This window comes from Pectinophora gossypiella, chromosome 7, assembly GCF_024362695.1.
Source record: "Pectinophora gossypiella chromosome 7, ilPecGoss1.1, whole genome shotgun sequence".
Taxonomy (NCBI): Eukaryota; Metazoa; Arthropoda; class Insecta; order Lepidoptera; family Gelechiidae; genus Pectinophora; species Pectinophora gossypiella.
Genome location: NC_065410.1, coordinates 4,998,285 through 5,015,340, shown reverse-complemented (window position 1 = coordinate 5,015,340; position 17,056 = coordinate 4,998,285). Strand labels below are relative to the sequence as shown.

At 38.0% G+C, this 17,056-nt stretch overlaps 2 protein-coding genes across 3 annotated transcripts; both read left to right on the top strand.

Annotated features, from left to right (window-relative positions):
- Positions 1-800: 800 nt before the first annotated feature.
- On the top strand, positions 801-5,844 carry LOC126368134 (lipase 3-like). The gene is made up of 5 exons (XM_050012011.1): positions 801-1,475; positions 3,307-3,511; positions 4,427-4,797; positions 4,992-5,150; positions 5,431-5,844. Exons 1-5 carry the CDS (start codon positions 1,311-1,313, stop codon positions 5,812-5,814), a joined length of 1,284 nt encoding a protein of 427 aa, XP_049867968.1. The 5' UTR covers positions 801-1,310; the 3' UTR covers positions 5,815-5,844.
- A 925-nt stretch (positions 5,845-6,769) lies between these two features.
- LOC126368145 (tetraspanin-13) lies at positions 6,770-15,358 on the top strand. 2 transcript variants are annotated; one of them, XM_050012026.1, is made up of 7 exons: positions 6,770-7,119; positions 7,317-7,487; positions 8,102-8,200; positions 9,503-9,625; positions 10,347-10,478; positions 11,142-11,256; positions 14,754-14,868. In XM_050012026.1, exons 1-6 carry the CDS (start codon positions 7,060-7,062, stop codon positions 11,214-11,216), a joined length of 660 nt encoding a protein of 219 aa, XP_049867983.1. In that variant the 5' UTR covers positions 6,770-7,059; the 3' UTR covers positions 11,217-11,256; positions 14,754-14,868. The 2 variants fall into 2 exon arrangements, with proteins under 2 accessions (XP_049867983.1, XP_049867982.1); XM_050012025.1 differs by lacking the exon at positions 11,142-11,256 and having other exon boundaries at positions 14,754-15,358.
- Positions 15,359-17,056: the final 1,698 nt, after the last annotated feature.

Here is a 17,056-nt window from a genome sequence, read left to right as displayed (position 1 = left end):
TTAACTTTGCACGTGAGCACCTAAATTGGTCATACCTACAGTGGAGCAAAGTTCTCTTTTCTGATGAGTGTAAAATTATGCTGTATGGTAACGACGGAAGGAACAAGGTCTACAGAAGAGACGGAGAACGCTATGCACAATGCTGCATTGAAGAAAAGGTCAGCTATGGTGGCGGTTCGTGGACGGTTTGGGGAGGAATCAGCGCCGACGGTAAGACAGAGCTTGCTTTCGTGTCTGGGCCACGTCTGCCTGCACTAAACTGTCATCGGTTCGTCGAAGAGTGTCTCGAGCCTCATGTGATGCCCTATGCACATTTTATTGGCAACGGCTTCATATTCATGCACGACAATGCTAGGGCTCACACCGCGGGCGTCGTACGAGATTATCTTAACGAAGTCGATATCTCTATTATGGAATGGCCAGCAAGAAGCCCGGACATGAATCCCATTGAACATCTGTGGGATGAATTAAAGAGACGAATTCGAGCAAGAGATCCTGCCCCAGAAACACTTAGCCAGCTGCAAGATGCAATCCAAGAGGAATGGGACAATATACCACAGCATGTGATCGTGACTCTCATCCGATCGATGAAGAACCGTATGGAAGCAGTAATTAGAGCTCGGGGAGGGAATACTCGGGGAGGGTTATTAAATAAACGTTTTTTAGCTTTTTTTTTCATTTACGTGTGTTGTTTTATCCATTTCCTTTATACTCCATACGGAATAAAAATGACTCATTTAACAAAGTACGAAACCTATGAAAAATTCATTTAAATTTAGAACATTAACATTAAGATTTGATAAGCTCATATTACTCACTATTAAACGACATTTAACATTTATTCCTAAATGTACACATTTTTCTGATAATCCTGACAAAACGTAAACTTGCAAGGTGTTTCGATTTTTTTGATGAGTAGTGTATAACATACATAAAACATAATGTCATAAGCTCACAACTATATTCCTAAGGTAGCATCTATCGCAAGACGTACTAAGTACCCACGATTCGGCGAGCTTTTTGTTAGACTAACGTCACAGGTGATGAGCTGTATCGCCGTCTTTATAATAGTCGAACCTAAATAATTCATTTGTGCAATCCGGGACCAGGATCAAGGTGGCGCTTCCCGTCTGACAAGCAAGCCCACATATTTAGGACCACATGAGACATTTTTTCTGTTTATCTACAATCAATAAAAAGATACGTCGACAACAGCATATTATTTAATATCTCATATCTATAATCAAATCATCAGATATTCTACCTATATAAATCAGTGTTACGGGAGGTAAGAAAATAATTCTTCGGTGATGTGGTCCAATAGCATTGTCGCGTTGTTGGTATGCGCCTGCGCATTTTCGGGACAGGCCCGGCAGCCCCCCAACGTTGCCTTCGTGGAGAAATATTTTGGAATTGACAGTTCAGGTCATAGCCGTTTCTCCGACAACGTTTTTGAAGATGCTCTGCTTGACGTGGTGCGTATACTTACCTAACTTATATTCTTATAATATATTCTTCTAATATATTCTTCTTTACGAGGCATGCCTTTTAAGTTCTGTCGTTTGCATATTTGCCGCCAATTTTGAATTTAGAATTGATCAAAATTCAAATTTGTGGGATTTCGAATATCAAAACAATTGAAAGCATTAGGATGAATGCAATTGTTTCGTCACAGCCATAGACAGTCATGGGCACCTCAGGGCCTCAGAGCAACGTTGCGACGATTACACTTGAACATCGTAGAATGGTTAATGCGGAGTGGTATGCCCACAGTATGCCACAGTTTGTTTAGTATGCCGAACTTCTGAAATCTAGCCCATAGCGACGCATCATCCTGCACCATTACAACGCAAGCTGACAGTGAAAACGTAGAAATTCTTGACCATCCTCCATACAGTCCTGACCTTAACCCTTACGATTTCTTTACATTTCCTAAAATTAAGAAAACACTTAGTCAAAGCTCTAGTGTCATGAAGAAGCGGTCGCTGATTTCAAGTCAGCCATTTTGAACACCTCCACTTTGGAGTGGAATACATGTTATCATAAATGGTTCGAGCGAATGGAAAAGCGTATTAACTTCGTGATGAATTGCTTTGAAAAACAATAAAAAGGTACTATGTATGTCCCTAAAGGTAGTATTTTTTCCTCAAACGACAAAATTTAAAGAGCATGCCTCGTAAGTACATGAATGATGGACAAAAGATGATAGTCAGATTTGGTTGATGTATAGTATAGACATAAAGGCGTAAATTAAATAAAGAGGATTGGGGTAGACAGCGTGAAAACTCACTTGAGAATAACTTACCTACTTATATTGGCAATTATCGTGGATAAACTAACTAAATATTGTGGCATTCTGGTTTGCTTCAGTGTAAAAAGTGTTCAACCTGCTTACCCAATCTTAATTCTTTCCACAACCAACGTCTCCTAGAAAAGTCGGGGAACCAATCCAACCCCGTTCTTCATTTGTTTTTCTCGCCGCGTAATTCTCACTTCCGTTCCCGCCTTTTCTGTTTACTTACTTTTTAAATTAATTAATTACGGTGGCCTGGGACCTAATGGGAAACCTGTATAGGAAAAATTTTTTTATATCGCCATCTATATTTTTTGGGGGAATATGGCCTGTAAATTAATAATAATAAATTCATTTATTCCAAATTAACATATCCATATCTAAAAATATCGTAAAGTCACTCATTACGGGCGTGAGTTGTATATGTATGTAAATATACAGGGTGTTAGTGACATCGTAACGAATACTGAGGGGGATGATTCAGACCATGATTCTGAGTTAAGATCAAGTGGAATTTTCCGTCGCAAAATTCATGTCTTTTTTTTTAGTTTTTTGTAATTATTTTCAATTCTATAATTTTCCTATCGGAAAATTTATGATTTTTTTTATGTTTTTTTGAATTATTTTCCGGTCCATACTTTTGCGACGGAAAATTCCACGTGATATCAACTAAGAATCATGGCCTGAATCATCCCTCAAAGTTTTCGTTACGATGTCACTAACACCCATACCTACTTGTATGCCCCGCATTGGAGCAGCGTGGTGGAGTACGCTCCATACCCCCTCCGGTTGATTGAGGGGGGGCCTGTGCCCAGCAGTGGGACATATATAGGCTGCTTATGTTATGTTTTTATGTTTATATATGTCACTAACACCCTGTATACCTAACACAAACCTGCTGGGCAAATGTCTCCCCTCAATCTGGACACGGTATGGCTATGGAGTATGGAGCACACTTCCATCGCGTTGCTTCTGTAAGATGTAAATAAATAGAATCTTATATGTTTTTGTAGCCGGACCTCATCAGAAAGTATGGGTATCCACTGGAAACGCACGAGGTGGTGACAGAAGACGGGTATATCCTGGAGATGCACAGGATCCCGCATGGGCGCGACCAGAACAACCAGCCAGATCCCAACAAACCTGTCGTAATTGTCATGCATGGATTACTCTGCTCCTCAGCTGATTTTGTGATAATGGGCCCGGGAACTGCTTTAGGTGACTACCTATCCTATATACTAATGCCATAATTCAATATAATGTGTGCGTAGAACAGATAAGGTTTATTTTTCTGTGGCAATACGCACTAACTACTACTAACGACCTCCGTGGTCCAGTGGTTGAGCGTTGGGCTCGCGATTCGGAGGTCCTGGGTGCGATTCCCAGTGGGGACATATCACAAAAATTACTTTGTGGTCCCTAGTTTGATTAGGACATTACAGGCTGATCACCTGATTGTCCGAAAGTAAGATAATCCGTGCTTCGGAAGGCACGTTAAGCCGTTGGTCCCGGTTACTACTTACTGATGTAAGTAAGTAGTCGTTACATGAGCTATGTCAGGGGCCTTTGGCGGCTCTATAGTAACCCTGGCACCAGTGTTGATGAGGTTGGTACTCCACCTCACAACCCACACGATAGAAGAAGAAGACTAAGCCGAGTGCCTTTCTGGTTTACTCTGTATACATGTCTGTATACCTAGTATACATGTCTTATATGCTACTAAATGGTACGGACAGTTAATACATGTAGTACGGTCACGAGTACTAATATGATACACTTTGATACCATGTCACATTAACGTTTTAGACAAATTGACCGGTAAGTCTCATTAAATGTCAAATATGTTAGTGCGACAGGGTTCTAAAGTGGGTATATGATATTGCTCATGACCGTACGTGCTACGTACGATTAGGTAGTGTGAGTCTAAGGAGGTAGTTTCACTTTTGACGTAAGTTACTTTAGATTTGCATCGGAAAAAGTAGATATATGGCAATACAAAATGTCGTGTGCCGAGATATACTCAGTCCTAATAGGGTTTATATAAAGGCTATCAAGTAGGGGTAGTCAGTAGCAAAATGTATTTAGGTGCCTTTATAGCTTGAATGATTCTAACGTATAAATATTTACTTTCAGGATATATCCTTGCCGAAGCTGGCTACGACGTATGGCTAGGAAATGCTCGCGGAAATTTCTATTCAAGACGACACCTTACTCTTGACCCTAACGATAGGAGAGACTTGTCTTTCTGGAACTTCAGCTGGGACGAGATAGGGCAGTACGACCTGCCTGCTATGATAGACTATACTCTCAGCGTCACCGGCAAATCTCGGCTGCATTACATCGGACACTCCCAAGGAACTGTTGTGTTTTGGGTGATGGGTGCCTTGCGACCGGAATACAACGAGAAGATCATCACAATGCAGGCATATGCGCCCGTAGCGTATTTGGAGTTCAATACGAATCCTTTTTTCATTGCCATTGCGCCTCATGCGAACAATCTTGTGGTAAGCATCAGTTTCGTCATGGACGTCTTAAAACGTAATTTGTTATCTAAGCTGATAACTGGTGATTATTCAAGGACATTCACGATCAGCCAAGATCATAAAGGCGGTTAAAATGTTTAAAGGCCTTTTGTCTGCTGAAGCTGAAGTATTTAATTAGATTGTTTATTATTATAAATATTTTTTTGCATTCGCAGAGACTAGCAAATCTGCTCGGAATCGGATCCCTATTATCTCGGGACGAAGAACTGTCGGCGAATGGTGCCGGATTGTGCGCGGATGGCTCTGACTTGCAGCCCATATGCACTAGCATGTTATTCGCCATCGCTGGTTATAGTGGGGATCAGCATAATGCTGTAAGTATATTTAAATACACACACACACACACGCACGCACGCACGCACGCACGCACGCACGCACGCACGCACGCACGCACGCACGCACGCACGCACGCACGCACGCACGCACACTCGCACACACACACCATATTTTCACATATTTTAAACTCACTAATCCGCCAGAACCACAAGTAATCTGCAAACAACTTTTTACCACACTTGCTGTAAAGTTTTTTATGTTTTTGTTTTATTTCTACATTGCATGTAAACATATTAAACATACTCTTTTGGTTTTCAGACAATGTTTCCTGTGAAGTTAGCGCACTCGCCCGCTGGTATTTCTGTGAAGCAGTTGGCGCACTTCGGGCAGCTTATTAATCAAAATTTCTTCCGCCGCTACGACCATGGGGCGCTGGGCAACTTGCGAAATTACGGGACTGTGACACCACCGCATTATGACCTTAAAAAGGTCACTGCGCCGGTGTTCCTTCATTACACTGACCCGGATCCGTTTGCGCACATCATCGACGCGGAAAGACTCTGGCGGGAACTCGGCAATGCGTTGGCGTTTTTAAGGGTTGACCCGCCCTTCAGTCATGTGGATTTCACGTGGGGCCAATATGCGAAAACCTCAGTGTATGACCGGACGATAGATATCATGAATTTATTTGGCTCTAATTAAAAGATAAATAAATAATGTTTTATTTTTTTAGTCCAGGTTCTCTACTGTACCTATCTAACTGTCCAAACCTACCCAAAATTCATACTCCACACATAGGTCTATACTTAGTTACCTACCTAGTACACATAAGTAGTTATGAGTTCATGTAGATAGGTATTTATGAAAATCAAATGTTGCTAATGAGAAGCCAAGATAATTCAATATTTAATCTTCATAAGTAATATTATGTTGTTGAATACCTACTGTGTTCAGAACATTTAAATCAAACTTGATAATGAGCGACTTTTCAGGCTACGTACCTCAAAAATAATATAGATGGCGCTGTACAGATTTTTTATTACACCCAGTCACATACATCTTCCATCCATTATTATTCTGATCAAAGTAAAAAGATAAATCAAAGTAAAAGATAATGTGGTCCAAATATAAAACAATTTTTATGCTTAAATGCTTCTGCCATTACGTTGTATTTCTGAATAATTATGTATCAGAGTAATGAGAAAAAAATATACGGTCGAATTGAGAAAGTCCTCTTTTTTTGAAGTCGGTAAAAATAGGTAATTATCATGTTAAAGCTGTACAACGCCATTTATATTCTTTTTGGTGAACGTAGCCTCGAAAGCCCCTTGATCCGCCACTATGTTCGAGTGGACCTCAGTGTTCCTTGATGACGTAGATACCGCAAAATTCGCCTCTATAAAGTTGATCTAGTTATGTATATCACATTGATTGATTATGATGACGTGGGCTGATTCGTAGCCGAGTTTCTGGTAGCGGGAGGGTAGTAGGGATATGTGGAACAGGGTGAATTGAGAACTTTCGAACTCGGTTAAAATAAAAACAAACTTTCGCGCCAATAATTTGTCACTTTTTTTTTACGAATTTAAGATTCATTCATTCTTTATTGAAATGTCAAAATTGTCATTCATTCATTTGTCAGTCAGACACCAAATTTTAATGTCACTCAGATGTCAGTGATTCTGATTTCCTTCTGTCTGTGCATTTTCTAGATTATTTTCAAGTTTACGTAGATTTCTATTTAAAGTTGACATAATACAATTGTGTACATTACGTTCTTGAGATTAATTTTCGTTTTCCGAAGATTCAGCTGGTTGAGATATGATAGTGATTGTAACTTTTTGCGCGACGACTTGGCTTTGTTAATCTTCTAGTGGTGTCGGAGGGATATTGCCTTGGTGGAGAACCTTGGTGGTCACAAATCTACAAAAAAGACAATTTTGCAAAATGTGTGGAGGTTTCACCTGCTCCAAAAACGCTTTAATAGCGTTAAACATCCTTTATGTGGTAAGTAATAACACACTCAAAAATTTCAAGTAATTGTATCATGTACCTAAATTAATTTAAACAAAAGACCTATGACCCACCAGGCACATATCTTATCTATTAGAGTGATATGTAAATTCTAACATTATGTTAAATGTGTCAAACAAGATACAAAAAGGAAGCTATAACTATGCTTTTTAAGATATTTTTTTTATTAGGTGGTGGCGTCAATCCTCATTTCGGTGGCGGTGTACGGGCAAGCTTCGTCCGTGGTGGTCCCCAACCTGCCCATAGTTGGTGGCATCCTCGCCTGCGGAGTGTTCCTCATTCTGGTCTCTCTGCTAGGCTTAGCTGGAGCTGTCAAACATCACCAAGTCATGTTGTTCTTTGTATCCTTTTACAAATCTAATAATATAGTTTGAATCTTGTTTCCCAAATCTGGAACATTTATGAAACACAGCTATTTCATTTAGTTTCATCTTAATTGATCTTACATTATTTTTGGTAATGCTGAATGTAGTGCACTTTACTAAGTTCCTACTTTCACATTGTGTGAGGTCACAATGTGGTAATTGAATTGAATATAATGCAATATGTATAAAGCAATGTGGTAACAGTCTGATCTGAAGATGTTATCTATGTAAATTGTGAAGTGATAGTTAACATTCTAAACATTAATAGCATAGTTCTTGATGCCTTTAAATATTTTCTTCAATACAATTGTAAAACTCAATGTCCTTTTAAAATTTAAACCTCATTGTTTAACTATTGTGTCTGTAAATCTCGGTCTTAGGAAGTTAAAGTTACTTTTAATGTGAAGGAGCAATTAGAGCATAATTCTTCGTGCCTTTAACCTTGTAAGAACCGGATTTCCAGACACAATAGTCAAACATTGGGATATGGATTTTAAAAGGCATTTGGTTCTTAGGACGTTATATTTCTTCATTGTTAGGTATATAATTGTGATGTGAAGAAGCAATAGTTTCCTGAACTCATCCATCAGTACATGGTGATCTTGTTCCTGCTATTCTTGGTTCAATTCTCAGTGGCGTGTGCATGCTTGGCTGTCAACTCAGAACAACAGGAGATGCTGGCTCAACAGGTATAAACACTTTTTTTAAAGAATGTCTAGGGCTGTGTGCCAAGATTTTTCTAGCAGCTTCTTATCCCCTATACTGATTGGGAGAAGCCATTTGTTATGTAAAAATTGTTTGTTGCGTAACTAGTTTATATAAAGCTGCAAAATATTTCTAGTGACACACTCTGCAATGCACATCAAATTGCCAATGTACAATTGTAAGTTTCATTAAATAATCCCCTGGTAGGCGAGCTACAATACAATACAATATAAAAACTATCTGGGGCCTTTGGTGGCTCTATAAAAACCCTGATTTGATTGGGTTGGTAATCAACATCACAACAGATACGACAAAAGGATATAAAACATATTATATATTTACATAAAACTATACAAGCAAGATTAAGTAATATAGTAAAAGGTACAAAAGGTGGTCTTTGGTAACTCAATACCCATTAAAATGTAGCATAATTACAGTGGAGTGCCATATCTCTGGTTTCTTTTATACTAAGCTGTAAACCGTTAGGGTGATAGAGACATTTCTTTTGTCTTTTTCACTCTAGGCCATGTTCTATATCTCTGTCCTGTTGTCATTATCTAAAGAAGAATACACTGCAACCTTAAAAATGATTTGATTATGGTTAGATAACCTCCCAATAATCTTCATACAACTGATACTCTTGAAGAAATTGCTGTACAGAATGCTTTGTACTATTATGTTATACATAAGCTTATTGTGCAATAAAGTGAACTGGATTTGATTTGATATCATAATTAATCAATGTGATTATTTCACATCCTAGTAGGTATTCAAAAAGGAAGTCTTATTGTGAATCACTTCATTAAATGTGAACAATAAAAATGATGCATTCTATTTTCAGAGAAAGATAACTTATCAGCTGTGTTACTCAAATATGAAGTATCATTTTCTTTATGACGTCACAATATGTACATTATATAAACTGACGCCCAAAATCCCTAATGGGGTAGTTTTATTCATCGAGAATGCACCAATGAGTTATTTCACTGACACAGTTGGCTCGACCCTTATAGACGGAGATATGACTCACTACACTACCTATCACGTTTGTGTGACAGAATGCTCGGTGAGGTGTGGATACTTAGTTCATCTTGCAATGCATATACCTCTGATTACCCCCATTGGGAGATATAGTGAGCTATAGTATGTTTAATGTAATTGATACCGAATTTTTTGGACAGTTCTAAAAACTTTAGTTATAGTTTTTCAACCATTTCTTTTTCTATAATAAAATAGAAGGCTATTTATTTTTAAGCTGTACAATATAGTTGATTTTTTATTTACAGGGTTGGAACAAAGTAGATCAAGATGTGAAGAGTCAGGTGCAGGAGCGCTTCCAATGCTGTGCGTTCAGGTCCCGCCTACCAGTCAATGGCACTGTTGACTACCCCTCATGTGATGTTGTGGATGTGAGTACCTTCACTGTTAACATTGATCTGATGTGGTGTGTGTACAGTACAGTACATACATGAATTGTTAGATAAACTGTTTTGAACTCATCTGCATGGAATAAAAACATAATATAAATAAGTAACAATACTCCATTGGGTATGAATCCTACGCGAATAAATGATTTGATTTGATTTTGATTTTTACTGACATGAAATTCGTTATTGCAATTTGAGCGCCATTAGTTAAATATTATATTGTAATCAAAAAGATCGAAACGCTTCCAAATCTTTTTTAAACAATTTTTTATTCATTTGAATTTGGAACACTAATATTAAGAATTATTTTTTACTAATAATCGTATTTATTATTAAAATAATTAGCCGAGCCGCGGTAGCCATAGAGCAACACGCACGGACATCCGCGGACCCTGTGAAAAACGGGATAATGCTAGGGAGATGTATCGTATTTATAATTTTTTGATAATACTTACTAAACATTTTGAGAGGTGTTTGTTTATATTTTTTTGATGAGAATTGTATATTGATTGAAGGAAATTATATATTTTTCCTAGTGTTGGGAAAAATCTTCTTCCCTATTTTTCCGTACTTCTCAGTTTCAAGCAATCTTTCTCCTGCACTATCATTTAGGACATGTCACAAGGTTTCCAAGTGTTTTGAAATAATATAATTATGAAATGCTTAACCAATTAAACCTTTTGTAAACTAATTGTTGTTTTAGAAAATTTGCTGTGGGAGTGATGTAGTAACGCCGGCGTGTAGCTGTGAGCCTTGCATGGCCAAACTGAAGGAGACCATTGATTATGCATTCAAACTGTGCGGTGGCATCGGCCTGTTCTTCAGTTTCACCGAGGTATTTAACAAACAGTCCTAATCTCTTTATCGCTCGGTCTATATTATGTTTTCGCCAACTGCCAGATAACAAAGATAAGACAATACAACACGTACACATATCTAAACAAATATTTACACAGTGATTTATAGATACAACTCTAGATTTTATGCATAAAAGATGAGAACTCATTTTACAATGAGATATTAAAAAAATATGTAAATTAATAGGTACCTACACTACACAGTACCTACTGGAAAACAATTTTGTTTTAGAAATTCAGGCTGTAGATATAACCATAAGCATGTAGTTACTTAATTTTCTTGGTAAGTTTTCATAATTTTATCTAAAACTAGACTTTATTCCATCCCTTTCTTTCTGTCAATAGAAGGCTATTTATTTTCAGACCTCATTTACTTAATTGAGGCTGCAGCCTCAATTATGTTTAGTGCACTAAACATTTTGTAACGTTAATATTGTAGATTTGAAATGTAATAATTTAAACCGACTGTAAAATCGCAATTTTTTCACGAATCTAGTAAATTTGCATAGTCTTCAGTTCATTCACTATATAATTCGTGTTCTTTCTATCTGACTCGGTATCTATGTTATTAACAATTTGGTGTGCTATTAACAAATCTTGGATCTGTGTTTGTGACTAACAGATGGTTGGTTGTTTTACAGTTTCTCGGTGTTTGGTTGACAGTAAGATATCGTAACCAAAAGGACCCGCGTGCTAACCCCAGTGCATTTCTGTGAATGATCTGACGATACGGAGTCACGGCATTTGACTATTGAGGTGGTTTGGTGTTTCGCGCATGTCTCTTGATAGTTAAGGCTACAACAAAAAACACAAATTATCATTCCTTTGCGCTCTAGCATGGTGTGTATGACTGCAGGAGAGAAAGACAAAAAACATTCTTACTGTGTGCCGCATTACCGTGTGCGAGCGAGACACACAGTACACGCGCGCTCCCCCTACTCTTTAGCGGCTTACGGCGATTTAGGCTAAAGTAAGACCCAGAGGGGGTGAGGTAAATCTAGCTCTGCGCCTGACGTATTGGTGCGGGGCGGAGAGTTACCGTTGCATACATAGTGTTATTCTTTGTTCTATGGTACAGCTTAAATCAAAAGCGACTATTACAATGTATTATTCTGTCAGCTGTCCTGTGCACCAAGCTATAACGCAAAAGTCTGATTTTATTTTTATGAATTGTTTTTTCATTAATATTTCTGAATAAAACTATATATTATGTTATATTGTAGCCTCAACTACAAATGTTTGTCGCAATATCGCATTTACCAGTTTGCAACTGCTTAGCATTATTTGGGCTGCAAAGTGCGCGGTATTGCCTGTGTGGTGCGCTTCAAGTGCGGATGTTGGATGTTGTAAACATGCTGTGTTGTGTTTTAGCTATATTCACTATCCGTAGCATGTAGCTCGCATATAGCGCGCGGTATGATAAATGAGCAGATAGCAGATAGAAGTGGCTCATTTATACGAAAACGCGCGATATGTGAGCTGCGTTGCGGGGGCAGATTAGCGTTATCATGTAAGCGATTTCCGGTAGATGTTCAATGAAAAATACAGTAACCTTTAATGTGTCGTCACCATGTTATCATAGTAAGGGACAATGGTACCTTGAAGTCAAATAGTCGAGTCGATAATTCGAACTTTTGTTCACTTACGCCTACGCTCATAAATCGTTTGTGTGATACGGCTTAAAAGCCTCTATTACATGTGTTTCGCAACTTGGATAATTTGACCATATTTTGAATACTTTGAACGAAATCTGAGACTCCAAAAGAAAGATAGACAGGCACGGATGTCTATCTTTCTCTTCTTCTTTCTTATTATATGGCGTTTATGACAAAAATACATTATAAAATAGTCACTTACATTAACTTGCTAAGGCCGAGATTTCCATACACAACAGTTAAACAATGGTGTTTGGACTTAAGGCTATTCATTTTTACGATTTTAAAGTGGTGGTTGGTTGAGGGGATGAAAGTAAGTAGGATTAACAAGTATGCCGTGAATAAGGCAAAGGTTAATGAAAGGATTGTTAGAGGAAGACCTAGAAGGACGTACGTTAATCGAATTGTCGACGTAGTTAACAGAAAGGTCAAGGTAAGGGAGTGCGCTCTACCACTAAACGCATGTATGGAACGAATAATGAATGCAGAGCAAGCAAAAGATGTACCACACATTGTTGCCTACCTGTGCGAAAGAATAAAGTATACAGGCTTAAGCAGAGGTGAAATCACACCCACCCCCCGCCAGATACTATGTTTAAGTCTCATGTAATAGGGGCGAGCCACGTGATATCAATTATCTATGGTCCAAACATAAATTATAAAGTCGAATTCAGCTACTTATTGGCTACCATGTATAAAATGAATGATTTTTGAAGTAAGGTAGGAAATTCTGAAAAAAAGTATACGTGTATAATAGGCCATACATAACTCCTAAATTGTATATAACCGCAAAATATACAGTCACAGTAATAAATAATAATAAAAATAGTCACCAAGTAATGAATGTTAAACAACACTTGGCTAACATGCGCCCGACATCGTAGAAAGCTTACATAAATAACCTTACGTCTATTTCCCTTGGGGTCTCAGTTACTTGAACGCCATACGTAATGAGTTGACTTACTACGACGTAACATTTTGCTGTGTCGGACCAAAGTTGTGTCACACACCGGACAAGGAGATAGAGTTTAAAGGGTGAGGTAAATCAAGCTTGTGTCGGTGCGGGGGGATAGAGTCCCTTCTATACGTAGTACTGTTTATTCTATGACTTTGATGTAGATGCATATAATAGGGTAGTCTTCAACTAGTCAAATCAGTTACTGTTTACTAAATGTCAAAACACGAAATTACTATGGAATTTGTATGAAAAAGCAACCATAGAAAAACGTGACAAAATATCGCACTTATTATTACATTTTTTTTACTAAAATTCATAACTTAAATAGAAAACGTTTTTTGTCACTTATACATCTGTGTTTATTTATAGTTAGTAATCAGAATTTCATAAGTTATCTTTGACCTAGGATTTACCCAATTTATTCAGTGTAGTCGTAACTTCAAGCAGCCTTATTTCGTTGGTTGCATACCAGGGAGATGCCTGTTTGATTCGCCTGGGTTATCATTCATTCATTTGAAATTAACAGGGCTATCAATCCGTCTCTTTCCTTTTCGTTGGATAAGAAAATGACGGGTATAACAAAAAATAATATTATAGGAAGTATCTACAGGAATCAGGGCCACTATGTACTGATTGATGATTTTTAAAATATTTGAATCAATTGTACGGTCAGCCGCACTGATATAATAATTCAATTTCGTTTGTAGATTTTTAAGAAATATTTACATTATTGAATGCCGTGTGTTTACAATATTGTGCAAGCTTATTTTGTACAGCAGTGAGTAGCAGTGACATTGTACATTATGTTTTTATGCACGGACGCACGCATGCATGCATGTCCATCGAATGCATGTAATAATTTTATTTACTTCACGCGAATAATGCATGAGGTGTTATTGTCGTTATTCACATCGTATCTTAACATCTAGTCAAAAATTGCAAATCAAACCGCCTTGTCACAAAGCTAAAACTAAAGGTACTCCCTCACCGCGAATATTCGCCTGCATAATGTTACAGATCCGAGCATTACATCGGTGTGAGAGGAGAACCGCCAATAAGCAGATATACAGTATTGTAACGTAATGCTCAAAATCGAATCATAATTATTACATTACAGGGGAATTCTCCCGATGAAGGAGTTTTCAAGATAATGCGAGGTTTTAAGTATAGTCCGCGGCACGAAATAAGTCCCGCGGTGGAAGCGGCGCTAGTGTCGCATTTCCAAATAGAATTATTATGACTTGTCATTAGTTCCCTTAAAGCCGTGGTATCGCGGCGCGGAGTAACCTCGCAATACCTATTATCTTAGATATTCGTTTTGTAACAAGGCGGCAAAAAATAAAAAAAAAAACACTTTTACCTCGTTATGAAAAACTGTTGAAATTCGATTCGTTGTTTTTTAAATATAAGATTACTTTAACAACCATGCAGAAAGATAAAGCACAGTCTAGTGTGAAAGAGACATATAGGAAAAATAACACATTTTTCCTTGATTTATAATGAACTATATTTCCTTTTTTTGGCTAGATTTAAGATCTGTGTTGACGTAGAATGTTTGACAAAGTAAATAATCGTTTATTGCTTTTCCTAGCGCTGGAGACTGTATAGCAAGTGATATATGCAATGTGATTTATTTTCAGCTATTTGCCGTTTGGCTCGCCCGACGTTACCGCAACCAACCTGACCCCAACTATAAGGAGCCCCACGCCATCTTCCCCAGAAAGAACTACTTATATTAAGATATAGTTATTTAATGGTGGTATCTTAGCATAATAGCTCTTTGCTGTTCTATTGAAAGTTGCGCACATAACATATAAACATAAGCTCACGAGTATAGCCTGGCAGAGGTACAAACATCGCAAGATGAACTAAGTACCCACACCTCACCGAGTTTTTTGTTAGACCAACGTGATAGGTGGTGAGCCGTGTCGCCATCTATAATCGTCAAGATAGGTGTTAGTGAAAACTGCACTTAAGATAAATTAAGCCGTTGGTCCCGGTCACTACTCACTGATGCAAGTTAATAGTCGTTACATGAGCCATGTCAGGGGCGTCTGGCGGTTCAATAGTAACCCTTACACCAGGGTTGATGGGGTTGGTAATCCACCTCACAACCCACACGATAGAAGAAGAAGAATAACTCATTGGTGCAAGTCCGGTACCTTGGATCGAACCGGCGCTCCCCGATTGAGATTAATTAGTTCCGTACCAAAATGGTAAAAAAATCGACCGGCCAAAAGATTCATACGGGAGGGGTATGAATCTTTTGGCCGGTCGATTTTTTTACCATTTTGGTACGGAACTAATTAATCTCAATCGGGGAGCGCCGGTTCGATCAGTTGATTAAGTAAGCCTGTAACTAACGACGTGAGTAAGCGAGAAAGACGTATACAAACTTTGCATTTGTCATCTCGTGAGCAGAGCGACTTAAACGCCTGAGTATTATTATTATTATTTGCATTAGAGAGGGCTCGAGCCAATATAGCCCGAATGGCCACTGCGACCTAGTTAGATCTATGGTAACCAAATCCCCTGAATAGCTTTTATTAGATGATGGATCATTCTTCCAGTGCCCAGAAGTGAGATGTTTATAAGTTTACGTGAATTATTGTAGACTTGCCTTAATGGCATTAACTATTTGGCCGGAAAGCCATAGATATGTATCTACACTGTTTGAAATCTTCGCTAATAGTTATTGTGCTAGCATACCACCACAACCTAGGTTTCAAGTCCCAGTAACATAGGCAGTGTACTGTCTCTTACATTATTATAATTAACATATATACTAACACTTTTATTTTTTTACGATAAGGGTATGAGTTATCATAGTTTTGCCTCTGCTGGTATATTCAACATGACCCGGGAAGTTATGAAGGGTCTCCAGTTTCGTTATTTATTTTATTTTATTGTAATAAATTAATAATACATTTATGTATTGACACGTGAGTAGACTGCCTTAGTGTTAAGTAAACCAAGTAATAAAATACGTCGATACGGTTGAACAAATGTAATGTACGACTAAGTTAATTTTACTTAAATCTGCTTATACAGGGTGTTTGTCGTAATGACAACTGTGAGGGTTGATTCAAACCAAGGTTCTGAGTTGATATCAAGTGGAATTATCCGTCGCAAAAGTATGTAAATGCAAATAATTGAAAAAGACACTAAAATTTTCATGAATTTTCTGACTGGAAACTCCACTTTACCAGATTCTGAGTTTAGAATCACGGTCTGAATCATCCCCCTCGGTGTTCGTTACGATGTCACTAACTCTCATTCGTACTTGTATGGCTACCTGTATTTATTTGTACAGGGTGTAAGTGACATCGTAACGAATACTGAAGGGGATGGTTAAGCCCATTATTCTGAGTAATATCTAATGGAGTTATCCATCGCAAAAGTATATAAAAAAATATCATGAATTTTGCGACGGAAAATTCCACTTGATATTAACTTAGAATCATCCTCCTCAGTATTCGTTACGATGTCACTAACACCCGATACAATTATAATATTGACGAATCCACGGATACCCGACAAACTCGCTAGCATTTTTTAATTCGTGTCACGTGTTTTATTATTGAATTAAAGTTGTTATTGGGTGAATTTCACAACACCGAATGTCAAAATTAGTGTCACGGCAATGGTGTCCTAGAATCTGATGTATAATTCGCGGCCTATAAGTTGAATAAAAATGGCGGTCATTCGCGCAGGTAGCGTCCCTGCATTGTCATGGTTACGCGCAGTCCCTCGCGTCCCTCTCATACCGCACTTCGATTGACACCCAATAATTAGCCACTGCGCATTCAAGGTCATTGTTCAACTTATACGCCGCGGATTATGTGTTGTTACTGTTAGCAAAAAGACAAAAGATTCACGTATACGATAAGCTGCAAATGTCCAATCAGTTTCTTGCAAAGTAATAAATTAACTGGTTGCACTT

What these genes read in the sequence shown, in the direction of transcription:
- LOC126368134 (XM_050012011.1), top strand. Translation starts at nt 1,311, where the DNA reads ATGTGGTCCAATAGCATTGTCGCGTTGTTGGTATGCGCCTGCGCATTT. An exon ending in CTCATGCGAACAATCTTGTG is followed by an intron (nt 4,798 to 4,991) that starts GTAAGCATCAGT and finishes TTGCATTCGCAG; the next exon opens with AGACTAGCAAATCTGCTCGG. An exon ending in GTGGGGATCAGCATAATGCT is followed by an intron (nt 5,151 to 5,430) that starts GTAAGTATATTT and finishes TTTGGTTTTCAG; the next exon opens with ACAATGTTTCCTGTGAAGTT.
- LOC126368145 (XM_050012025.1), top strand. Translation starts at nt 7,060, where the DNA reads ATGTGTGGAGGTTTCACCTGCTCCAAAAACGCTTTAATAGCGTTAAAC. An exon ending in ACCAAGTCATGTTGTTCTTT is followed by an intron (nt 7,488 to 8,101) that starts GTATCCTTTTAC and finishes CTCATCCATCAG; the next exon opens with TACATGGTGATCTTGTTCCT. An exon ending in AGGAGATGCTGGCTCAACAG is followed by an intron (nt 8,201 to 9,502) that starts GTATAAACACTT and finishes TTTTATTTACAG; the next exon opens with GGTTGGAACAAAGTAGATCA.